Here is a 25,880-nt window from a genome sequence, read left to right on the forward strand (position 1 = left end):
GATTCCGTGGAGGAGACTTTTTTCTAAGAAAGCAACCTAAAATCCGGGCCATATGCCACATACAAAGATGCTCAGTGTATCATCGGTTACAGTTTCAAGACACTGGAGACCTTCTACATGACCATCTAAGAGGAAATCATCACATAAACTTTGGGGTTGTGTTCATATATGTATTATAATATTACAAATGTAAGTATTTATGTAGAGTGTGGGATAAGTTTATACCGTAAGTACACCTCGATGTCACATAAAAGGTTCAGGATAAAATTTGGCTTATGCCATATTTACGTGCGAGTGTGTGTGTGTGTATGTGTGTGTAAAGGGACTTGAAGAGATGCGACAGAATGTTAACAGAGGTTGTGTTTAAGCGATGAGGCTGTTGTTAATTTTCTTTGTTTAAAAAAGCGAGTGTGAAAATATTCACTTTATTCTTTTTAAAGGTAGCCGTTTATCTTTCCAGACATCCGCTTCTCTTCCTTTCCTTAATAGTAAGAGAACTCCTGATTATTTTTCATTATGAAAATCTGTGTGCTTGTTGGTCTCGCACCCTGGGGCCCCACACTGCTTTTAAAGAAGCAAAAGCCTTACGAGAAGTACAGAATCTGCTGAAGCATTTCCTTAACTGCAGATAATTTTCTAAAGTTCATTTCGCGCAGCTGGGAAGGAACACAGGTATCATTTAGACGAAAGTTTCTTAACTTGGGGGATGGAAGAGGTAGGTCCCCAGGTGACCTAATGGTGTGTCCAAGAAGCTTCTGAAATTAAGAGCTAAATGTTTTTTTTTCCTCTATAAATGTGTGCATATTTTTTTTTCCTGGGGGTTAGGAAGGGTTAGTATGTCTTACATCAAAATTTCAAAAGGGTCTGATATCCAAGAAAAATTTAAAGCCAGCGGTCTGCAGATGAGGTCCAAACAAAATGGCGCCATTTCCTCAGATTCCCAGTTTTATTTTTTTTGCAGCTGAGCTAACCCTGGAGCCCGACTCCTGTTTGCTTCACAGACAAGAAAGCTTTAGCAATAAACAGCTTGGCGATGTATCATCGCAGGTGTTATCCGAAGCTAGCCGACAGACAAGCCCTTTTGTTTCAAAGACCTTGGCGTCCCTCGGGGTTCTAGAAAGAGGGCATACATTTCGTCACAGACAGCAAATCAAGGCAAATCTATAGGCGAAGGAAAAAGGGTAATGAATCCATTCCAACGAGTGGTTCGAAAGTCTCCGCACTGAGGCTTCCCCAGGACTTTGAACCTGGCAGTTCAAAGTGCTCTATCAGAATTCGCTGTGGTTCCCAGGCTTGTCAGAGCAGAGGGATGCTGAGCTCTACGGAAGGCTGAGAAGCCGACCAGCTGGGGACCAGTTGTTTTATTTAATTGATACCCAGTCAACTTTTTGCTGGAGGGCACTGAATTTAAAATCGAATGAGATTAGAAAAGTGGAGCGAAATCTCTCTAGTTTCTCTACTTTTAACTATTTTTGTTGTTAGACTATGAACATTCAAGTTAAATGGTAATGGTTTCTTTATTATTTCTCTTCCTCCCATCCTTTCTTCCTTTCTGCTTCCTTTTTTTTTTTTTTTTTTTTTTTTTTTTAACTTTTGGTATTTTAGCTCAGAGGTGTCCCTGTATTTCGCAAGGCCGAAGGTCATAGGTCAGGGAGAAGGTCTGGACTTTGAGCTTTCAGGGGCTGGCCCCATGTTCTCCCAGCTGTGGGAACCTTGGCAAATCTCTCTCTCCCTCCACCCCTCCGAGGGTTCTTTGTTCTCTTAGGGTTTCGTGAGAATTAAACAAGACAACGAGTCTCTACTTTCTTTGCAAACTATAATGTGCTTTGTGAATTTGAGTTGGGCTCGGTCGACCATCATTGGCTTCTGGTCCCCAAGATTCTGGTCACATACATTCAAGCATGGCACTTGCCCTCTGAGACGAACTTTGTCTTCTGTGGGAACTAGGCACGCTCTTCTCCTCCCGGTACCAGTTTGGTGGCAAAATGCACACCTAAGTATGGTGGCAAAACGGGATCTTGGCTTGAAATCTGGACCTGGTTTTGGCTTTCGCTTTCTCATCTTTCAAGCGGGGCTGATAATCCTTATCGAGCACAGACGATAATCGCGACAGAGTATCCGAAGCAAGTAGTGTCTTGCCCACTGCGGACACTTAAGGCACAAAACTTTCCCTTTTTTCCCAGGACACAGTTTCTACTTACCTCGCTTAAATTCTTTAAGCTTATCTGTCTGCAAGAAAAAGAAATACAGTGTTACATAAAATACAGTTCATGAGGATCAAAATAAAATCATTCTGAGCCCTTAAAACTTTTGATTACATTTTTTTTGCCAAATGCATAGCCCATAGTCCAGTGTGATATTTATCACCATCCTATAGAACTAAAGTCAGGTTATTTTTCTCATAATTCTCTAAGCAAAATAAGTTAGGAGCCAATATAAAAGGCGGTGATGGGAAGGATGTGAATAAAGTTGCTTCTCATTTTAGAATTTAAATAATATCATCCGTTCTCCTGACATTTGGTTTTCTGTGTCAAATTTCTTTAGCACAAGTCAGACTTGCTATCATTACCTTGATTTTAAAGCTCTTAGTTTTTTGCTTTGAGGACGTATAAAGAGTTGTAAATAGGACGTTGTCAGGTAGAGCGATATTTCAGGAAGGCTGCCGATAATGACAGGAGATCTGAGGCAGAGAAAAACATGAAACCGAATAATGGAAAGAATTCAGCCTGGAATTTGCTGACGCGGACACCCGACAGGTCTTGGAAGAAACTCCAAGCCTTTCATTTATATTGACAAATTAACTAATGTCTCCAACCCTTGTTTGTCTCATCTGCAAAATGGCCGCAAAGGTGTTCTCAGAAGATTATTGTTTAGAATTGCTAGAGATAAAAACGAAATCGCTGGGCTTTTGGGAGCGCTGTTGTTGGAATGTGCTTGCGGTCAGGCGAGGAGGCTCTGAAGGGGGTAGGGGCGAGGGGTGGGGATGTGCACATTCTCCCTGCCCCCGTCTGTCTGGGAAAAGACCGGTAGGGAAGAAATGCGAGGAGATTAAGGAGGTTGCGACACCAGCCTCAGCTGAAGGCCGTTGACCTTGAGCCGTACGGCTGCAGCTGCGTCTGTATCAGGTGAGACTCCCAGAAGCAAGCAGAGCACAGATGCTGTGTCTGGGTCTCGGATCTCCGAGCAGCTGGTACCCAGACCGAGGCCCCAGCGCTTGGCCTGTTTCATCGGCCCTTCTGAGCCGGTACCTCTGCACCCATCCTTCTCAGGGGGCAGGCGGAGATAAAAGAAATATCATTAGATGTAATAAAGGAGAACAAACACCCACTGCAGTAATTACCTGGGTGGTAAATTGAGGCCAATCTCAGAGTTTTCCATGTTCCAGGGTCTCTGGCATTTTAGGAATACTGACAGATCGGCCACGTGGCTTCAATGTAAAGTGCGTAATTGATTTTAGTCTTACGATTTTAAGTTTCAGGAGTCAAGCTATGTTTGACACCATTTGTAAAGAGTTGGAACTGTCTAAGAGAACTTGAACTTTTCTGCAGTTATACATTGATTAGATTTACAAAAATTAATTGTTAACATTTTGCCTGTCAGGGTTTAAACCCGCCCTGTCGGCATGAGAAATACTTAAGAATCAAGTAAGTGAAATGTAGCGAGGCATTTCAAATGTCTAGGGAGATTTAACTGAGTTTGTAAATAGGTCTTGCTGTCTAAGATTCCTTAACCTCTTTGTGATAAGCAAGAGTGACTGTCTGTCCATTTAGATAAAATCACTAGATTTGTAAATAGAGCAATATGCTTTATAGACGGAAATACGAGGCTTTAGGAAAGTGAGGTTTCAGAACTGGTGATTTTAACTTTTTTTTTTTTTTTTTAAGCGAACTCAAGTAATCGCAAGCAGTCCTTTCTGTGGCTAACAGCCGTCTCTGGGTGTGGAAGTGGCCCTTTTGACAAGAGTCTGATAGCTAGACTCTCCCCTCACCTGGAAAATAAAGGCGTCTGGCTGTAGCAGGGGTGGGTTCTGCTGTGTGACCTGCACAGAGCTAGGGAACGGCAGAGCCGGCCGGCTCCCCACCGCACCCCACTGCCTCTCAGAGAGCGCCCTGCGGCTGGTGCATTGCCCACGTGTCTGTCTCTGGAGATGGTCATGGGAGACGTGGTTTAGGCTTTCCCGCCTCCTCTCCTGCATGTAATAATGGGTACTTGGCGTGTATTTCGGGATAATGCTTTTAACTACAAAAATAGCCCTCCCTGAGCTTTCCTTGGTTTGGGGCTCTGTTTTAAACGAATGGGACCTGAATCCCTGTTCTGTCGTCCATGAGCTCTGTCCCCCTCGATAAGTGAAATTTCCTCTCTGAAGCTTAGTTTTCCCACCTGGAAAACGAGTAGATCCAGATGGTGACAAGGAGGGTCGACTAAGGTTCTCACGAAATAACATGCGAAAGCCGCTTGGGCTAAAATCACACTCGACTTCTGCGGAACGTTCCTTAACAGTCACGCTTTCTTTCAAATTGAACTTTTTCTATTCTGGAGGAGTGTAGGTCGCACTGCTGCCCCCTCAGGCCCCGGCCCTGCCGGGTGGCCGTCCCGCACACCGCAGGGTGTCGAGGAGCGTCCCAGGCCTCTACCCGCTAGAAGCTGTCGCAACCAGAAGGACCAAAGACACCGCTAACTCCCCCGGGGGCAAAGTCGCCCCCGGTTGAAGCCCCCTGCCCCACGCATGCCGTGAGGAGGGCGCAGAGGAGGCAGGAAAGGGCGGGGGACAGAGGGGCGGGGGCCGCAGCCGGCGGGACCCGCGTTTGTGTGCAGGCGTGAAGGGCGAAAGGACGAAGAGACGTTCGCCAGGAAATGAAGCCGGCAAGCGGCGTTTCAGGCTCTCCGACGTCCCCCGCCAGAGCCAGCGACGGACGCGCGAAACGAGCCGGGTCACTCGGGCTTCTGGGTCCACGGAGGACGCGCACTCAGTGACGGCCTGTGCCCCGACCCAGCGAGTCGAGGTTGCGGTGAGGGAGGAAACATCCTTCGTTCTGTGCGGGGGCACGAGGGCACGTCCCGCTCCGCCTCCCACGGTCGGGGGAGTTTGGGAATTCTACCCCTTCGGGGAAAACGATGTTCGTGTTCGGCAGGTTCTGCGGCGGGAGCCGGCCGCCAAAATCCCCATCCGCTGGGGAGCGGGGCTCGTCATCCGCACTTAATACCAGAGGGCTGCATTTGTCCTATTTGTCAAGGAGGCAATAACGGTTTTGACAAATGGGTTTTCACGCGTGGCTACATTCCTCCGGCCTGGGCGATGGCAAGCTGGGGACCGATACCGATTCCCGGATCGTCTGAACCACCTTTTGGCTTTTACATGAAAAGCCCAGATTGTGTTCTGTCATTTAACAACATTTTCTTTAATAACTAAGTCAGGTCTCCAGTGAACCATTCTTTCAATAATGCATTTTATTACAAAGAAGATATACTTTCCAGAAAGAATTCAACTATGAGTTTCTAACACCGGTTTCCCTCAAGGTCTCATTGGCTCCCCACCCCATCGGGGAGCCTCTTCTGAGAGGTGACTCGGTGGGTTGTTCCCGTCACCCTCCCGGCCCTCGACCTCCCTGGTCACCTCGACAGCAGCGACAAGCCGTCTCTCACCTGAGCCCTCTCTGGACTTCGGGGAAGGTGTGCCTCTGCGGGGGGGTCCACCTGCTGCTCTCCGGCTCGGGCGGCAAGGGCTGGTACTTCTTGGGAAGAGTGACAGGTGGCCTGTGGGAAGAGTCACAGCAGGGAACTGAGAAGGTTTGTCTGCACAGGCGGCTCCTCAGACCCAGAGTTCCCACAGCCCTGCCCTCAGGGTCCCCAGCTCTGGGTCGGAGGCGTCCGTTTCTAGGTGTGGACACTTTGCAGGGCTGGCCGAGCCCCTCCAGGGGGCTTCGTGTATCGGACAGCCAAAGCTCTAGGGAGCCCGAGCCTGCACCCTGCATGGTGCTCTTGGCCTGGCTTCTCTTTCCTGATGTAATTTGCTACAGGTTGTCTTTTGTTCCTCGGCGTGCTACAACCTGTTCGGGTTGTAGGAGGCCTGGGGACAAACTATGACAACAGCCTTCGTTTATCTCAGACCGGAGGGCCCGAGCTGTTTAAACTCCCCTGAAGAAACAGGAAAATGTTTGACAGTCTATGCACGCCTCGCTTGCCCACCCGTTAGCCATTCACTCGCTCATTGACAACGTCTGCCAAGCACCGTGGAAGATGCTGGAGACGCAGGCGGGAAAAAGGCACAGTGCGGGGCTCAGACACGTCCCTCCGGCTGGGCGGAGAGAGCAGCGATGAGCTCGCCAGCAGGGGGGACGGCGGAAGCGCTCACGGGGCCCCGGGGACAGCCGAGCGGCTGCCCCGGCAGAGCCTGTGGCGTTGAGTCTGTCTCTCTTACCTCTGCGCGTGTGTGCGTGTGTGCGCGTGTGCCTGCGTGCGTGCGTGTGCATTGATCTAAACGTGTACGTGTGTGAGTCTTCGAGGGTGCCTCCCAGGGCCAGTCCTGTCTGACAGCTTTCCGTGCCGACAGGCGCGAGAACGACAGGGAGGAAGCGGAAAGCGATGTGTGGATCGGGGGGCGACGAGTCGGGTCTATTGGGGAGACGGCCGCGCACGCCCGGGCGGCCCAGCGAATGACGAAGCCTCGCTCAATCTCATCTACCGGCCAGCCGAGTTTCAGTGTCAAATTTCCGTGTTTCTCTATTTCTTAAAAAATAAAATCTGGCGCTTTTTCAAACTCCGGAACTAATGAAGGATATAGCCAAGCAGAATACGGTCGACGTGTCTTACCGAGGAGGTGGCGAAGGGGTCTGAAAAAGGAGAGAGAAGCAGAAGTTAAATTTGTCGCTCTCTGAGCGGAGCTAACGCTTGACGACGTTTCGGTTTACAAACAGAAACTACGAGCCCCAGCCCAACGTCCAGGATATGTTTTTTTCCAGGATCTGCCTGAGGCGTCACATCCCGCCCACATTCCTTTGCTTCCGATACCCAGGGAAGGAACAAAGGCGTCAGGCTCCTCTTACCTTGCTTCCCTTGGCGGGTTTGTCTCCTAGAGCGTGAGAGAGGAACAGCAGTGAGATTACGGGACACTCACCACGTCGCCAAGCTATTTTTATACTCGTTTGCACGGAGCTCGTTCCCATTTGAATAATCTTGATGATAACGTCAATTGACATTTGTTACTATCTGATTAGGTGCCCAGCCCCATGCTAACTTCTTTGGTTACGTGATCTCATTGAATCCTCACTGTTTTGTTCTGGAAACGAAGAAACCGAGGCACGAGGCACGTGGAGGTGCCTTTCGGCCGCCCAGGTGTAAACCGTAGAAGGGGATTTCATTGTGCGGGTGCGATGCCTACGATCCCCTCTTCACCACTGATTCTTAATTGGAATTAGCATTAAAAAAAAAAAAATATATATATATATATAGTCATGTCGTTAATTCGAATTCCAGCCTAACATCTTCACTGAACATTTCCAAGCAAAGGGACATATAGCATCACAGAATTTTCCAGATAAAATTGCATACCCCAGGCTCTCAATGCTTTATTTCATAGATGACCAACCAAAGGACAAACTAGGCAGGACAATCGCTCGAGACCGCCCAAGCCTAGAAAAGCCTGAACGAGGCCCGGAAAAGGTTTTCCTGACTTCTACATAGTTTTATGTCCACAACTCGATCCAAGTCAAAGACAATGAGTTTCTGCTTTGAGCTAAGCACGGGACCAGGCACTGGGCATCACAAGACAGATATGACGGGATCCTTCCCCTCCACGGTCACAGCTCTGTTCATCGGCCACGTTCTAGGTTCTGGGACGCGATGGGGAAGGTGAGAGACACTGGATGGACGAGCAGCGAGAACAGTATTAAAAGTGCGATGAGAATTTTTAAGGAGAGGAGGGCGTGGCATTAAAGGAAGACGTGGGAGACTTAAGTTTGGGGCGTCAGAGAAGCCTCCTTGAGAAAGCAAGGCTGGTTTATCTGTAAAAGCGGATGTGGCCTTAAGAAATGTTGTTTTATAGGGCTGTGCGGGGAGTCAGTGAGACAATGCGTGTCTCCTGTTATAGGAGACTTAGACCGCCACTGAGAGCTGGCGGACGATCCCCAGGCTCCTCCTGGGGACGGCTAAGGACTCTGGGGGGTTGGGGGGCTGTTTCCAGCTCATCACCCCCGGTCACCGAGGGGCCTCCACTTTGATCTACTTCCTGCTGGATCTCCTCTTAACATTTCTTTTGGGGAAAGATCCGGTTGTCCCCAAACGGTACAACCCAATCCAGCCCGATACAATATTTACTGGTCTGGGTGATCTTAAGGGCTCTTTTAGGTCTAAAATAACTACTATCTCACTGAAAAAAAAATGTACCATTCTCTGTTTTTTTTTTTTTTTAAATGCTTTTTAAACAGCTGGGATGGACTTTTCTGCATGAATTCCAATGCCTATGGAAAACGGGAATCATAGATATTCTTGGCATTGTCAAATCACAGAATATGACCCAGGATGTACTTCAACAATGGCTGCCGTCTGGCTAATGTTATATCTTTGGTTCTTTTAATGATATTAACAGAAAGCTTAGCCCGCACGACGCTTTCCTAAGTCAGGGAATCAGAAAGCATAAGATTAACTTCCTCTTATTGCCCTGGCTTCCTATGAAGTTCGGAGCTCCCAGGGAATGACCTGGCTTTCACGGCGAGGACTTTACCCATGGAGCTAGATGCTGGCTTCCTAAGAGGTCTTTTTTCCGTAGCTACCACTTCATCTCTTGGGGATCAATTCGATTCACTGGCAAATAAAATTCAATAAAGAGACAGAGAGTCTGGAAGTCAATAGCAACGGCCCATTGATTGTTTCAGAGATATCTGTCTCGTTCGCTTCAGTGGCGGCGAGTTTACAGAAAGACATCCATCTTCCTTTGATTCTTTGACTTGTTATCTAGCACAGAGCATGTGCCAGGCATGGATTCACTTTTAATGTGTTTATTGATGCAGTTGTTGGGGGACTATCCTACAAAAAAAGGGAAGAAAGCCGCTATTCTCACGTAACTTACATTTCAGCAGCAGGGGATAGAAATCAAATAAACGGAGGTGTGTGATGACGGGGGGGGGGGGGGGGGTGGAAAACGAAGCCGGGTGAGGGAGATGGTGGGGGCGTGGAGAGGGAGATGGGGGGCGGGGCTACTGCTACTAGATCCCAGAAGCCCCCTCTGGTTCGGTGTCGAGAACAGAGGCCAGGGGAACCGAGGGAGCGCACCTGTGCCTATCCTGACCCGAGGGTCAGCGAATGCAAAGGCCCCGGGGTGAGACGGTGGGGGGGGGGGGTGCCCTGATCACACGTGTCTCATGGGCTGTGGGAGGAGCTTTGCCTGAACCACTGTGCATCTTTTTTTTTTTTTTTTACACCTAGTCTCCCATCCAAGGGCTGGTACTGCTTGGGAAGAGTGCACCTGGTCTCCCATCCAAGTACTAACCAGGCCGACCCTGCTTAGCTGGCGAGGTCCGACGGGGTCGGGTGTGTTCAGGGTGAGGCTGTAGGTCAGACGGGATCGGGCGAGGCCGTAGGCTGTGCATCTTTTTGGTACGTGGCCCATGTGTCCTGGGTCTTCATTACAATGTAAAGCTTCCTCTACATTTAAGTGAGAAGAACTTGGCGTCCTTCTCACTTAAAAAAAAAATTGTGTACGATATTAGCAACGGTAGGAAAAATCCCTGAGGGGTTCGGCTCTCTCTATCAATGTGCCGACGAGCCGTAGTTCATGCCATCGTGTTTCTCTTAGTCATCACTTAGATAACCGAAGTCTTACAAACCGAGACGCAGGGATAAATGTCCGGCACTCCGCAAGTGAGAGAACCGGATGCGGCAGGGGAAGCAACGTGTCCCACGCTCGTATGGCTTTGACAACGCTTCAGATAAAGTCCAACCAACAAGTTCCTTACGGGGTACGGTTTGTGTGATAAAGTAATGACCTCTCCGGTACTTGGGATAATGGAAGAGATACTATTGGAGCTGAGTGTTTCGAGTTTGAGTCTTGGTTCTGCTATCTACTGTGGGTACCATCGTAGGTGCTCCACAAAGATTTACGAAAAAACACGTGGATTGAGGAAAGATCGAGTTTCCTCGTCTGGAAAGGTGAAGAACAGTTACTCATGCTTCGTGGGAATTCATGTGTGGAATGGCTTTTGTGGCAAACCCCCGTGACTAGTATTACTGTGCAAGGGAAATGGGAATTTTCCCTCCTGAGGCAGTACACCAATATTCTCAAACGCTATGACAAGTTTCCTGTCTGTCACACAAGAAGACCCAAATACTTGTTCTTCCAGGCCTTTCTCTTTTTGAACGTCCATAAGGCAGCTTCGCTAGGAGGAGGCTGGCATGCTGCCACCTGGTGGCCAAGAGCATCATTAGCGCCGCCTGAGCAGAGCATCCTCACTTGCCCTTCAGACAAGATAGAGTGCCCTTCGGCTGCCAAATGTATTGCTTCTTGAGCGAGGAGTGTCATGAGGCGCACAGAGCACGGCTGTAGACTCTGTCGGACCCACTTTGACCATTGCCTCTATAACTTATTAGGGTGAAACCAGGGTCTGTGAAGTCACAGCAAAACCTCTCGGAGAATAAGAAAGTGTGGCGAGCCCTGTTTCTGGCGTGTTGGAGCAGCTTGTGCCGGTTTAGCAGAGGTTACATTTCCAGGAGTTTTGCAATGCGGTCGTTAAACACAGCCATTATTTAAAATTAAATCATATTAACCTACACGTAGGTCGTATCAGAAACAAAGGTAGCTCCTGGTCAAAACTCATGGCTTCCTAACGATGTCATTACATTTGCCATTATTTTTGCGGTCGAAGTTATTGAACTCCGCTGCGTCTGTGGTGGAAATACGACAAAATAGAGTCGCTTCCCAATGCCACGTTTAACTGTCACGTCGGTAGCTTGAAATCTGCCACAGCGGAAGTATCGATACCGCAAAGGGTGGCGAAGGTTACACACCGGGACTTGATGTATTGTTCTGCTGCCTATTGAGACTCACGCGAGGGGTGCAGAAAATGTTAGTAAAGCAAATGAAATTTGGAAGTGTCGCGGCTGTGTATTGCGCTGTTCCACTGTGACAGGAGAAAAATTGAGAAAATGAGAGTTCCCATCGCTCCACGCCCTCATCAGTACGCGCTGGCGTCTGATCTGGGCCCTTCCGGAGGCGTGCAGTGGCGTCTTGTCATTACAATTTGCATTTTCCCGGTGACATGTGATGCGGAGCCTCTTTTCCACGTGCTTATTTACCAACCGTTGATCTTTGGTGAGGCATCTGTTAAGGTCTTCGACCCATTTTTTTTAATCAAGTTGTATGTTTTCTTCTTGATGACTTTTAAGAGTTCTTCGTATATTTTGGATAATAGTCCTTTATCAGAGGCATTCTTTCGAAAATATTTTCTCCCAGTCCGTGGTTTGTCTTCTAATTCTCTTCACGTTGTCTTTCATGGAGCAGTTTTTGTTTTAATGAAGTCGGCTTATGAATTATTTCTTTCGTGGTTTGTGCTACAGCTAAAAAGTCATCGCCGTATCCAAGGCCATCTAGGAATCCTCTTGTGCTGTCCTCCGGGAGTTTCGCAGTTTTGATTTTTCATTTAAGACTTCCATTTTGAGTTAATGTTTGTAAAAGGCGTGAGGCCCGTGTCTAGATTTATTTGTTTTTGCGTGAGCCCGTCCAGTGGTTCCAGCGCCCCTTGTGGAAAAGACCGTCTCTGCTCCTTCGCGTTGCTCTTCCGTCTTTGCCAGGGATCGGCGTGGGTCTCTTTCTGGTCTCTCTGCTCGTTTCCGCAGATCCGTTTGCTCTCTCACCGTCTTGATCCCGAAAGCTGCATAGCGAGCCTTGAAGCCGAGCCGCATCAGTCCTCAGACTTTGTCCTCACGTATCTTTTCCCAGAGATCCTGTCATTGAATATTTACTGCTGTTTGTGTTATGGTTTTGGTGCGACCGCTCATCAGCCGACCGACTGAATGCGAATCGTCCGGCCCCCCTGAGCTTGGGCGACCTCAGCTGTGATGTGAACAGTTGAAAGGCTGGATATGTCAGACGCGAGAATTCGTTTCTCCATAGAAGGGACAAGGACACGGCAGAGCAGTCACAGATGGGATCCTCGACGCCATTCGAGTTGTGTTCTGATCCTACCTCTGTCACTTAATGAGTAACTCCGGGCAGGTTATGTAAACGTCCTGAGCTTTGAGTTCCACGTGAAATGCTGGCAACCATGTGCAGTTCCTCGGATGGTTAAAATTAAACAGTACTTCTTTTTCACGTGGCTACCATTAGACTCATGCCGACCATATGCAGTACCCTTTATCTAGGACATGTGATCACGAAAAATCAACAGTTTCAGAAACAGACCATCAGTGTAATGTTCTGTGATTAGAGAAATAGACTTAGGACAAAATTGTATAAAACTTGGGCTCGGTGACAGTATTTATTATGCCTAAGAGTACTGATGTATGAATGGGAGCCATTAGGGCTTTGCGCCCTGCTGATCGGTTATGAATGAGTAATAAGAAGTAACTTACAACTCAAGGAGCTTATGTATATTTGACAACGCCTATTTGAGAAAAACTCTCCAAGTCTGTTGAACTTGCAGAAATTAATTCTGCATATAAATTGTTGAAGCCAACTTTTGGGTTGACGGGCACGGGATTCACTTAGGCAAAGTCAAGGGTGCGGGAGGGACCTGCTCGCTTTGACGGCTCCTCAGGTAAAGTCAGAAAGTACAATTTTTTAGGCTCACGTACTTGAATTTGTACTTCAACAGCTCCCTGTGGGGATCGGCGAGGGACGAGGGATGAAAACATCTCTCCAGCACCGGCGTGGGAGACGTCTTTCCCACGGGCCCGGTGTGTCTGGGCAGCCGGAGTGAGGTGATGTGCAGGGTGAGGGCATGGGCGGTTGGGTGAGCGGGTTCGTGCGTTTGAACCACGCTCACAGATTTGCAAAATGCTGGAGACCCTCGGAGACCATTGCGTCCCTCTGTGCGTCTGTGGGCGGCTACTAAGGCCCGGGGAGGGAATATGATTTGCCTAAATTTAAAAGCGGAGCAGAGATGGGCCAGACGCAACTCAGGCTATTTGACTTGCCCTTCTGAGGCCCCACGTCACGGGACTGTGTGCCCGGGGGCCACAGGCTTGTCTCCAGGTGGTCCGATGACATCCCACAATGCTTATTTATTACTCCATTAAAACTGAGCCAAACTTTAGAGTTACTTTAATAAACATTTACTATGCACTCACCATGTGCCCGACACGGTGCTGTGCGTTTGTTGTAGGGAAAGCAATGTCTGATTAAACTGCAGTTTTGGGATTGAGGAGTTCAACTTATCTTAATATTTATCTAGAACAGTTATTTTGTATGGTGAACATCAAACTAGATAGGGCGTGAGATGGTGTCAGCCTCTGGAGAGAGTCGGGAGACACCCTGGTGCCGAGGGAGAGGCAGACGGACGTGGAGAGAGGGAAGAATTCTGGGAGTCATTAGTTCAATGTCCCTTTGCCGAGAGGCCACAATGAGCCAATAACTGCCAGAGGTTTCGTGCTGGTTAGTGCCTTTAAGAGAGACAGATCCCTTGCGGGGTAGGTGCTGGTACCTCCGTTTGGTAGCCATGGAGACCTAAACTCAGAGAGGGAAGACACTTGCTGACGATTCTGAACTTGGGAGGCGGTACGGCTGGGATTCGAACCCGAGGCTCCTTGTCCCCCAGTCCGACAGTCACATAACCGCACTTTGGCTACATCTGCGCATCAAAAATGCTGCGTTTCCCCCCAGGTCTCCGTCCCTTACCTCAGTCCAAGGCCCCTTGCTCTGGACAGCCTTCCTGTACTGTTTATGTATTTTTATTTCCCGCACACGTAGCAGAGGACGGCCGAGGCCGTGGGCTCCTCGCGGTCTCAGGTGCTACGTGACTCAGTGCCCTGGCACAAAGCAATTTTAAGCCTCGACAATCTTAAAGTGACCTTCTACCCTGGCTGTCATCGTGTGGGGTCGTGACTGCTTCGTTTTTAAGTTTTCCCATTTGTGGCTAATTTCTACGTCTCTATCAGAAAACATATTTGCTACATCGAGCAGTTAATCGGACACCTTTCCCTTTACCTGAGCCTTATTATTTTCTCTGTGGCGGGGTGATGAAGCAGTCTCATTAAGGAGGGATTTTACAAAGTCTGCGTCATCTTCGAACCGAATACGGATTGTATAATGCCTCTGTTGCTTTTAAGCCCCGGGTTGTGTCAGAAATAAATTTAAATCTAAAACGGTGGGAGAATGATCTTTAATTTAGGTCTGACCGTCTCTGTGGCCGAAGGCTGGTTATTTTTGTTGACGATATAATCCCTGAGAGGCCAGATGCCATCCTCTCGGTGAGGTTTTGTGTTGCTGCGTTCTGCCACCAGGGGGCAGCATCACCCACCGGGTCACGCCTTGGGTGCCGAGTGGGATCTCAGTGAGGGAGCAGGAGGCGGAGTTTGCACAATAAATGTTAGAAACGAGCACATACAGCCCAAGCTCTGGAGCCAGGGCCATAGTTGCCAAAACACTGGGTTCCGGTCTTGGCTCCGACTCCTGGCTCGGTGACCTTGAGCTCCTCACTTCTCTCCCTGAGCCTTACGTGAACTGAGGAGTTAAACCAGATTCGCTTTAATGTCGTTTCTCATTCTAATTCCTTTGGCATCTAAATCTGTCAAAAAAGCCAGCTAATAGAAAGGTCTTTTGATAGCGTTGCGTGGAATTCTATTTCGCTTTTTTTTTTTCCAGCCAAGCTGGTGCTCCTGTATATACAAGTTCAGTCGCTTGTGCATAATTCTTTCTTTTCCTTGGATAGTTCATTGTATTTCGTGATAAACTTAGTCTTGCGTATGGCGTGCTTGTCACTTCAAAGGAAACCGGTTTAGAGTTTGCACTCCGCTTACGTCTAAGGCAGAGAGAAATTTATTTTCGCCTCCTTTATTTTCAGCATTTGAGTGTTTTGGCTTTCCTATCTGCAAAGACGACGATTTCTTCTGCATCTGTGGTTACTGCTAATGGTTCATCAGAAACAACTTATACTATTTATATTCTTTGCCCCTAAGGAACACTTTTATCCATTTTTAAAAACGAACATAAAATTGAGCTTTAGGGAAGATAAGTTCTTGAAATCTGACCATTTCCGGATACTGTCAGAATATGATTGCAAAAAAAAAAATGGCATGAAATGTACATTAACATAAATCCGTAACTGCTCCACTTGATGAGAAATATCACCATGAAATTCTGCCATTACTGAACCACCCAATATGTTTTTCTAATGACATTTTGTGGGAATGAATAAATTATCTGAGAATGTGTTTGCATCAAAAGCACAGAAGTTTGTAATAAACACATAAATCATTGAAACATTTTTTTTTTTTTTAGCAAGATACCTGATCCTAAACATAGGCATTCATATTAATTTTTCCTCTTTCGACTTCCTTCTCCATATTGTACCTTAGAGCTCTGGGTGGTAATAGAGAACCATCAATTATGGAAGTGTAGGAAGATGTAAAGAAAATAATTCTCATTGAAGTTTTCCATACTCCCTCCTCTCATTCCCTGCAAGCCTCAGCGGTTGTGAGCCTTACTGCCACTAATGTCCTCTCTGCAATTATGGCCTCAGTTTTCATTGGGACCTACTTTTTAAAAACGGTCATATTTTTGTAGCCACGGTGAGCATATCCCAGCCAACGTCCCTATAAAATCAACAGCACGAACTTAGTTAGCTCTGAAAAATAAGTCCTCTTTGCTCCCCTTGAGGAGTTGGTTTGCTTTTTGTTTGTTGTGGGCCACGAATACCACATAAAGAAGCATGGTCTCCTTTTTGCTTAGAGTACTGGGAAGCTCAGAGGCAAATTAGCATCTTAATTTCAATAGAATGTAGTGATGCATGCCTTAGGATCCTGACTTTTACCTGTGTCATATAGTCTATCTAGATTTTTTCTACGGTTTTTACTTTCTTCTACTTTACTATGTGAGTTTTTATAACTACTCCCATATCTTTGTGAGATAAAAGTGTAGATTAATATAGTGATGGATAAGTGTGATATTGTGGTTTATAAAGAAGAATATACTTGGTATTTGTCTTGTTTCTGGAGCAGAGCTCTACAAACCTGGGAACTTCCTAAGTGATGAGAGCAATAAAGGTGTCTTTTGTTATGTTAATGAGATGACTTTTGGTCTCTGCAGAGGAGGGGGGCTGGTTGCCAGGAGAACCAATCACGTGATTAGACGGTTGGAATTTTCAGTCCCACTGAAGTTTGGCATTGGGAGAGGAGCTGAAGACGGAGCTCTGTCACCAAGGGCCTACGATTTAATTAGTCTTGTCTGTGTAGTGAAGCCTTCACAATAACCCCAAGGGATGGGGTAGGGCGAGCTTCCGGGTTGGGGAATGCAAGGGAGATTCAGAAAGTATGGAAGCACCTCGTCTCTCCCCTGTACGGCGCCTTATGCATCTCTTCTAATAAACTGGCTCTCTTATAACCAAGCCGTTTCTGAATTCTGTGAGCTGCGCTAGCAAATTAATTGAGCCCAGCGAGGGGGTTGTGGGAACCTCCGATCTCTAGCCAGTTGGTCAGAAGCACAGGTGACAGGCAATCCGGAACTGAGACTGGCACCTGCCGTGGAGGGCTGGGGCAGTCTCGTGGGCCTGAGCCCTCGGCCTGTGGAATCTGAAGTTATCTCTGGGTAGATGCTGTCAGAATCGAGTAGACGAGACGTGTACGGAACCCAGCTATTGTCTGAGAATCGCTTGGTAGTGATGGGGGCAAACCACACATTGAAATTAGGATCAGAATGGACTTAAGAGTTTACCAGGTATGCTGTTCGGTAGACTAAGGACCAGAGAATAACATCGAAGTTATTGCCACCTTTAAGGACAAAAGCACTGATATGAGAGCTCCCTCACATTTGGGGGTGCAGGAATGGAAGAGATGGAAGATAGGGATCTGGGAGGCTCTGCGGGGTAGAGACGAGGGATTTGGGGGACAGCTGCCGCTCCCACCGGGCACCATCCTTCTTGCCTCCGGTGAACTGAATAGTCCTGAAAGTCCCGCTTCCTTCACATTTTAAAGAGGAGGGAGTTAGGACGCGGATGAGTTAGGGGCCTTATTTAAGGTCACACAGCACGGCCTGGGCTGTAGCTCCTCTACGGGCTCCGCCCACCACGTTTCCTGTTGCGGACGTCTCTTCCTTGCTCACCCGACACCTTCTCCATCCCACTCTCCAATCTGGGGGACCAGCCGGTGTGGACCACGTATGGACTGTCCTGTCCTCTGGTTTCCGGTGGGTTCAGGTGCTGGGATGTCCCAGGAGATCAGGGGGAGGTTAGAGAGGAAGGTTGGCCTTGTATTCTCATGGCTTCCACCTTGCGAGGTCCCCTCGGGCTGGTGGTCGCGACCCTGAAGGTCGCGTGCCACTTCCGGTTTTCAGTAACTGTCCCCTGTCTCTTTGGGGCCGGAGGGGTCAGAGAGCCACTGCTTTTAGCCCTGGTTCCTACACCATCCCCGGTTCTTCCCTTACTCCCTATGTGCTTCAGGAAATAGTTCCTTTGAAAATACATTTCCTCAAATTTGGCTCGTTTGTCGTGACATCTGTTTCCTGCCAAGACCCTAACTGGTCCACTTTCCCACAGAAAAAAATACAGTGCTAGTAATGTTATAGAATATAACATTAAAAACATCAAAGGTGATTTTGATATATTTAAATTATGGGGGAATATAAATCACAGGACTGTCATCTTCTCCAAATTCACAAGAGGAGGGGACGCAGAAGAAAATAATGAGAGAAGCTAGAATGGATACGATCCAATTTCGCTCCTTTGGCTGTCTGTCCCCTGTGCTTCCGGCTCCACTGAAATTGATTAGTCCCTTTCTGCCTCCTACCTGCAGCTCCCTCTCGAAATTGAGTTGCTTTGCCTGAAGCTGTGAAATCTGTTTTCATATTAATTAATCAACATGCTAAAAAATTAGGTTTCTTTCTCGTTGCGATTTTACTGGGGGTATGCTTAGAGAAACAACTTAGTTATACATGTAATGCAATCCGTATGTTCTTAAACAATTTCTTCTCAAAATTGCACAACAGAGAATATGAGCTTTTGCAATCAATTTCTTCATCAATAAGGTAAGGTGACGAAAAGGCACGAAATGTGAGAGTCTTTCTAAAATTAGTTATTTCGTAAAGGATAATTCAATGGATCAGCTTGTTTAAGAAACTCTGTGACCACAAACGAAAATGCAAGATTTTGGGAGCAGAGACGTACGCAGTTAGACGCCAAACTTTGTGATTTGACTTTACCTTTCACACGCTGGCTTCCGAAGTCCTTGGGAATGGGTTTGTCCACCTGTAGAAGACAAGGGCCACCATTATCTCTTCAGTTGTGGCTCTGATACCACCCACTGTCCTACCACTCTGCGCGGCTAGATTCCCGAGGATAGAGACCTAGGTCCCTGTGCGCTTCGTTCTCAGAAATCACCACACGCCTGTGGTCGGCAGTCGGTCAACACGTGAAAATCGCGTTCCGCGCCGCCCGCGCCGCGTGGAGTTGCCTTGGTGGTATTCGACCTAAAAATACTTGGGTTTGAATTCTGATCCTGTCTCTCTGCTGTGTGACTCTGGAAAGGCGCTTAGCATATCATGAGCCTTAGAGTTTTTATGTTTATGATATGCAAAATACTTTACAGGATACACATGATCAAGTCCCTCGAAAGTGTTTCAGTGGGCGGGCCAGAGTGCCCCGCCCCGGTTATAACGCGACGTGTTATTGGGGGCCAAGACACTTCACATCGCTTTCTCCAGAAGCCCCCCTAAAAGCCTCTGGCTGGGCTGGGGGCGGGGGATGGGGGTGGGCGGGTCAGGCCTCTCTGCACCCTGGGCTCTGCTCTGCCTGAGCACTTCCTGTTCCTGCCAGGTGGGGCCCCCACCTCCTCCGTTAGACTGTGGACCCTGGCTGAGCACAGTGCTTGGGAGGCAGTACGTGTTCAATACATGGGAAAGGGGCAGGGGCTTAGTGGTTTAGGACAGTTGTAACCAACCAAGGAGTCTGGATAAATGCCGGCTTCTCTAAGGATTATTGAAGATCTATTTTGCGGATGGTTTCATCTCAACCTAAACATGCAGAACTAATAAGAATCAACTCCTGAGAAGGAAGTTATGGTAAAAATATAATCTGGCTGCCATAAAAACTTGATGATTCAAACATTGATTATAAAACTACAACTCTCCCTTTATCTGAATTGAGGGCAAGCGCTTCTTTCATTTGTAAGACAATTTCGTTCCTGGCCAGCACTGCGCCCATGCCTCTTGCAATCCTTTTCCTCACATGATTCCACTTGACTTACTATGTCGAGGTTATAGTTCCACATGTGAAGGGGTCTAGAAAGGAAGAAATTTACTCTATAACAAAGGTAATCTGAAGGAATATAAAATAATAAGGATGGAGGCTTAAATTCTGGTCTCCATTAAAAAAAATCAAATGAGAATTACCTTAAAAAGCTTCTTCTTACAAAGGTGGACTTACGTGTACGGGGAGATTAATCAGTGACCGTTAGGGGAAGGAAAGCTTGGCGTTTTAGGTCAGCGTTCTCGACTCCTTTATAACCAGGCCGGAATTTGTGTCTTCAGCCACTGGTCCAATTGCTCGAAAGTTCTTACTGTTCCCCGACTATGCTTTTTGCTCAAGCGATGAGTGCCCTGAAATGTCCTTGTCCCTGTCACACAGCCCCCCACGGGGCTGTCCCAGTTGCAGATCTTGGTGATAGTAGCGGATAGTCCCATGAGGACTTCGAAGGATAGACTGAAAAAGGGCTTCCCGTGAATAGAAGTCAATCTGGAGAAAGACTCGGTCTCTCTTTCTGTTGAATAGCTGTTCATATTTCAAGATTTAGTTTAAACGATTGAGTTTATTTGTTCATTCCATCCATTTAACCACTATGCGAGAGCTTCGTGTGTGAGGGCGCCGTGCTGGGTGCCGGCCAGGAACGGTCCCTGTCCTTGAGGAGATGTCCTCTCTTGGCTGATCGCTTTGTGCCAGGCTCCGCGCTTTGTATGTATTATCGCGACAGCTACGAGATTTTACAGCTCAGGCAATAAAGCCTCAGGGAGGTTAAGTACCCGGCGCAGAGCTCACAAAAGGCAGAGCTGTCAAAACGGGGAATCTGCCGTTCACCTTGCATGGTTATCATTATAAGGGTCAAAGTCATTCATTCGTTCTCTCTCTACTTAGAAGGACCTTCCTCGCTTCCCCTACTTTAATGATTTTTGCGAAGCACTTATCGCCGACACATTGTCTACCTGTCTGTTATTTGTTTGTCCCTCTCTCGAACCATTAGTAGGTAAGTTTTGTGAGAGCGGGGACCTGCAGAGCAGAGCCTATCGCTGTGTCTGGTCGTGTGCTTCTTGAGCGAATTTGTTGAGTGAATGACTAACGCGTGAGGCGCGGTATCTGTGTGAAGAGGAAGTGTTCAATATTTCGTCCCTCTGAAGTTGCTCTAAAATTTTGGTGGCCCAATTGCCGGCCCAGTCTCTGCTGGATGTGTTCTGTGACAATGACATCGCTTGGCAAAATCTACAGTTTTCTTTTCTCATCAGTATTAATAGAAACCCTCAAGTAAAACAGGTAAACAATGTGAAAAAATAATGCACAGAGAAGAATGCGCTATAAATATTCAAAAGCATGTTCACGCTCACTAATAAAAAGGGTACAAATTAAAAAAAAAGTGAAATTACCGTTTAAAAAAATGATTAAAAAACTCATAGCCAGTTTTGGTTCTATGAGGTGGACATTCTCATATAGGGCTTCTGGGCGGGTCGATTGAAATAATTTTCGAGGAAAGAAATTTCACAATATAGATCAAAAGCCTTGAAAATGTTTTTGTTCCACGGCTAAATAAAATAATTAGAAATTCCATAATGGGCTCTGATATATTTATAAGGATTATGCTCGTTAATGCTTACCACATGGGAAAGAGTTTCATAAGCAGAATTAAATGAGAAAGGAGAAGAAAACGGGGTGTCTACCCCACAACCAGCATGCACGTTGCTTGCACGAAATGTATCTGCACAGAAAACGCTGACAGGAAACGCACTAAAACGCACAGGTGATTAATTTGTAGTTTATGCATTTATGCATTAAGAAAATTGAACATTAGCATAAGTGTTATTAAAGGTAAAATTCTATGTGAGTGTTTAGAGCGTTTGCATTTACAAGATATTTCCCAGAGATGATCTCTGTGGTCGCTAGTTGCCTTTGAAGGAAGCGTGGCAGGGATTTTTATTTCTGTTTTGTAGACGAGGTCACGGAGAGGCTCGGAGAGGCTGTGTGACTTACGTGTCACCGCCCAGGTGGCGGTTGCCAGAGGGGGCCTGGGAGCTGGGCAGAATGACATGTTATTACCAAAGTGGCCTCAGTTCGGGTTCTGCCTCGGGAGGGTGGAGTGAGTTTGGGTGAGATGTGTGCGAATGCCCGATGCCTGGCTCCGGAGAATCCTCGCAAAGCTTAGTTCTGCCTTCCAGCAGCCACACCCACCGGCTCCCTGCACCTCGCCGAGCCCGACCGTCTCATTACGAGGCGCGTGGGGAGTGAGAGACGTGCGAGCTCCTGGCTGTTGGAAGAGCCCGACTCGCGTTTGGTTCACAAGGTCAAGTGTTTACTCACGTCTCCCAGCCTCATCCATGTGTTCCAGGGTGGCCCCTCCGTGGGGACAGACGTCTTGGCATCTAAGCAGAGGGGAGCGTCCCCCATGGCCTTGAAATAGCGCGTGTCTGTGAAAAGAGAACAAGTTAAAGTCGTTTCGTGCGTGGACTCACCTTACAAAATATTCGCATGTCTGCAACTCATTGAGTCACCACGACGAAAGCATGAGGTGAGCAATTCTAGTCCCACTTAACAGGTGAGAAGACCGAGCCTGGGAGAGGAGAAGCCAGTCCTCTTGCTCCCTACATGCAAATGCCGAAGTCTGGATTCGAACGTCCTCATCACCTGGGGAATCCTACTCATCCTGCACAGCTGGGGCTGCGGCGTGTCCTTCGCCAATCCTCCCGGCTCCCACCCTCCTGCGCCCAGCCCTGGACGGCCTTTGCATATGGTTCTCTCACGTTTACTGCTGACCTTTCTGTTTCTACCACGAGATGGCGACCTTCCTGAGAACGTGGATTATGCTCTGTTCACCTCCGTGTCTCTTGGTCAGTCCTAACATGATCAACGGCACATAGTAGGTACTCAGTCAGTGCTTGGCGCATGGATGAACGAAGGGATATCACCCTTATTTACAAGGCGCTTCTCTCCAAAGGAACTTCTGTAGATTCATTTCAGTGGGTCCGGCCCGCACGCCTTTTTCTCTCCCTACACCTAAGGTCCAGGGAGCTTGCCGAAGCTGCCCAGCGTGCCCCAGGAAGGAGCAGCAAATGCGGGAGTGAATTCAGGTCTCTGTTACCCTTGAAATGTTCAGCTCGCATGCCGTGCTCTAGCGTTACGCGTATGCCGGCTACCTGCAAAATGGATCCAGCAAGGCAGAAAGCACCTTGTCTTCACGTTTGCCGTGTGGCCCGCATGCCTGCCCACCCGCCGTCTGGCAGGCTCATCAGCTGTTCCTGGGACTCAAGAAGAGCATCGCGACAATAATAAACCAACAGCTGCGGGGCTGTGACGTGGCCCCGAGCCCTCCTGTTGGAACTCGCTTGACACACCTCCTACGTGGCATCTTCCGAAGGACTCTCGGGGTAGGTTCTGTTATCACGAACCCAGTTTTCAGGTAGGGAAGACGAGTTTTAGAGACTGGCTGCAGGTCACACGTCTAGAAAGCTATGGAGGCAGGATTTTACCCTAGAGTTATTTCGCCCAGAACCTGCCGCTTTGATTACCATGCCGTCCTGCGGCATGAGTGTGCATTTTCGGGGTTTAGACCCCAGCGATTACCTGCATATTCGGATTCCCTTATCGGCCTGGCTGGCAGGATTTTCATCGATGGCCACGCCTCCGCCACGTGATGCTTGAGGTCTTCGTAGTCGTCATCCCTGTAGTCTGTTGCTCCATCCAGGATAGCAGCGAAGTTCCTTTCCTAAGCAGGAGGGAACACTCGCGTGAGCTAAGGGAAGGTACGATCATGATAAAGATTACAGGCTTCGGCGCTAACTAGGGGAATGGTATAGATGCCCGTAGCCGGGAGTTAAAGATTTCAGAATCTGGGGTCTGGGGCAGGGAAATCCTCGTGGTAGGCACATTTCTAAAGGTGTCCCCAACCTTCCAATCCTTTGTTATTCAGTCAGATAATTATCTAGCTGCCCTCGTGAAGAAACATTGCAGGTGTGATTAAGATGACTATTACCGTCTTTGAAATCAGAAGATTATTCTGGATTCCTGAGTGGGCCCAACGGTAATCACATAAGCCCTTCAAAGCAGAAAGGGGAGCTATTTGCAGGTGATACGGCCTTGGATATAGGAAATCGCAAGGACCCCAAACAAAAACATTGTTAGAACTAACGAACAGTTTAGCCCGGAGGCAGGGTACGTGATCGCTATACGTATTTCAGTTGAATTTCTGTGCTGTACCCGTAATGAGCTCTGAGTCTGAACACTGGCCATGGCAGGACCGGGGACCAGTGCAGGACAGATGTAACTGTCATCACAGACAAGCCGGAGCCTGCGCCCAGGCGTCGCGTCCGGAGCCAGCATCGTGCCGTGTTACCCTTGATGACCTTTCGTACATGGTACAGAACCAAGCGACCGTTTTTCCTTCCTGGACCTCAGAATGCTCACCTCTTCCTGAGTTGATAGAAATAACTTTTTTGTCTCTATTTGGGCTCGAGAGAGAATCCAGGCAGCACAGGGTAATGGGGTCAGTGTGTGGAAAGTTTCGAAAGGTCTAAGCAGAGTATCACGTGACGCCGAGAGCTCAGAAGCGGGTGACAGGCGGTTCCAAATGAGAGGTGAAGGTGGCCCCGGAATGCTGATTCGGTCTCCGTCTTCTGACCTGTCTCCTTTGAACACCGGCCACGGGATGCGTGTGGCTGCTCATCACGCTCCAGGGCCGGGAGGGGAGCTGACAGCTGGAGAGGGCTGGGACACGCTCCGGCAAAGTCTTTCACGTGTTCGTTTCCGCTAAGATCCCAAAAGGCCGTGGCTACGAATCACAGGCCCAATTACAAGGGATTTTCATGCACGTCCCGCAATTTGACCTTCTAAATGAACAACCTCTATCCTTCTTTTACAAATTTAGAAACTGGGATTGGCGACTTCTGATAGCCGCTCAGGTCCCAGGTGCCATCGATGGGGAGAACCAGGTCTTCCCATACCCCTGGTACCCAGGGCCAGGTATTTAAAATGGCCCTGCACCCTGAAAATGCAGGGCAGGGCCCTGGGGCGTGCCTCGTGTTGAAGCATCCGTAGCTTTGACTGCTGAGTGGACCACGCGATGGCTGCAGTGGAAGCCGGGCCAGGACCCTGACACGTCGGGCTCCTTTGTTGCTCGGCAGGGCGCAGCCATGTCCTCTCAGTCACGGCCGTTCTGCGCGGACTGGGGAGCACGGGAACCCTTCCCCTGCATTAGGCGGATGGACGCACACACTGTAAAGACCGTCACGCACCGTTCCAGAGTGAGCTTGGCAACCAGCAATGTCTTAAATGAGACGATGCATGTAAGACTTGGAGCAAAATGCCTGATGGTCAGCGCTCAGTTAGCGTGAGTGGCGGACATTGGGGAGGTTGCTCCGCTAAGAGAACTATCGAAGAAAGTCGCGGATAAGGGGAGGCCGCCCATCACGTTGTCCTCTCCTCCTAAAGTCCCTCGAACAGTGGTTAAGCGCTTTACGTGTGCTAGGTGCTTCGTGTGCTCTATCTCAAAGGATCCGAGGTGATTTCGTCATAGTGGAAGGACTCGGGATCAGGCCTGAGGCTGAATTCCAGCTTTGCATTACCCAACAGAGCATTTGGGCGAGCTGCTCACTAGCCCCCAGCCTGAAAGCGTATAAGGCTTTTCCTATTGTCGCTCTGCCCAAGCAGTCTGATAGAGGTGAAGACCAGTTACGCGATGAGTCCGAGATCCAGGAGGGCGATAGCACGGTGGGGGGACTCGCCAGGCCCCCGTGTGAGAACTCTCCGTAAGGGCTTTGGGGCTCCGCTTTGGCTTAAAGCGACTCCGCTCATTTGATGCGAGGGAGCAGAATGCGATTTGGTTCTCCGCAGGACAGCAGAAGGGAGGAGGAGGGCCCCCCCAAGACGACGGTGTTGATTTCCCATGTGTAAGCCTTGATTCCCACGCAAGGGCTCCCTAAGGAAAGCAAGGCTTAAATCCTACATGAGCCGAGGGATCAGGCAGGTTATGAAGTGTAAATTTATCAGATTCCAGGACGTCAGGTGCAAAGGACCAAGGACCAACACAGTGATCCAGGAGCAAGCGCAGGGTAGAGGACGGGGCTTGGCGGCCCAAAGGAAAAAGCCCGGTCGCTGGGCGCGTGATTGGAGTAGGAGCATTTGCTTGGTGGCATTGATGTCGCGGCCCCGGCGACCCCCGGGCAGTGCAGCCGCGAAGCCCCGCCCCCTCGGTCTGGCCTCAGGAGCGAAGCAGGGCTCAGACCGAGAGTCCTCAGATGGGAAACGGGGCGCGATGAGCCTGCTTGGGGGAGGCCTGGTCCCAGCATGGCACCACCCCATCCTAGATCTAAACTGTGGACAAACTCGATGACCACACAGAGGTTCCTCAACCTCCCGACTCAGATGCTCCATCCGTAAACTGGAGAGGGTTAAGCCCACCTTATAAAGTCGTAGCCAGAGATTATGAACTGAGCACAAGGTGCATAAAGGCTGTGCTTTGGCCTCTGCTCAGGACAGGCTGGATCCCTT

At 48.6% G+C, this 25,880-nt stretch overlaps 1 protein-coding gene across 2 annotated transcripts in view; it reads right to left on the reverse strand.

Moving 5' to 3' along the window:
• The window catches only part of CLNK (cytokine dependent hematopoietic cell linker), a 109,074-nt gene that overhangs the window by 23,642 nt on the left and 59,552 nt on the right, over positions 1 to 25,880 (reverse strand). For both annotated transcript variants that reach the window (XM_016128470.2, XM_016128471.2), the window contains exons 6-12: positions 22,959 to 23,100; positions 21,699 to 21,805; positions 18,341 to 18,386; positions 7,044 to 7,069; positions 6,811 to 6,830; positions 5,644 to 5,754; positions 2,202 to 2,229 (exon numbers count right to left, since the gene is read on the reverse strand). In XM_016128470.2, coding sequence (XP_015983956.2) covers positions 2,202 to 2,229; positions 5,644 to 5,754; positions 6,811 to 6,830; positions 7,044 to 7,069; positions 18,341 to 18,386; positions 21,699 to 21,805; positions 22,959 to 23,100 — 480 coding nt within the window. The remainder of the gene's footprint in view (positions 1 to 2,201; positions 2,230 to 5,643; positions 5,755 to 6,810; positions 6,831 to 7,043; positions 7,070 to 18,340; positions 18,387 to 21,698; positions 21,806 to 22,958; positions 23,101 to 25,880) is intronic.

Source organism: Rousettus aegyptiacus, unplaced genomic scaffold (genome assembly GCF_014176215.1).
Source record: "Rousettus aegyptiacus isolate mRouAeg1 unplaced genomic scaffold, mRouAeg1.p scaffold_m13_p_10, whole genome shotgun sequence".
Classification (NCBI taxonomy): Eukaryota; Metazoa; Chordata; class Mammalia; order Chiroptera; family Pteropodidae; genus Rousettus; species Rousettus aegyptiacus.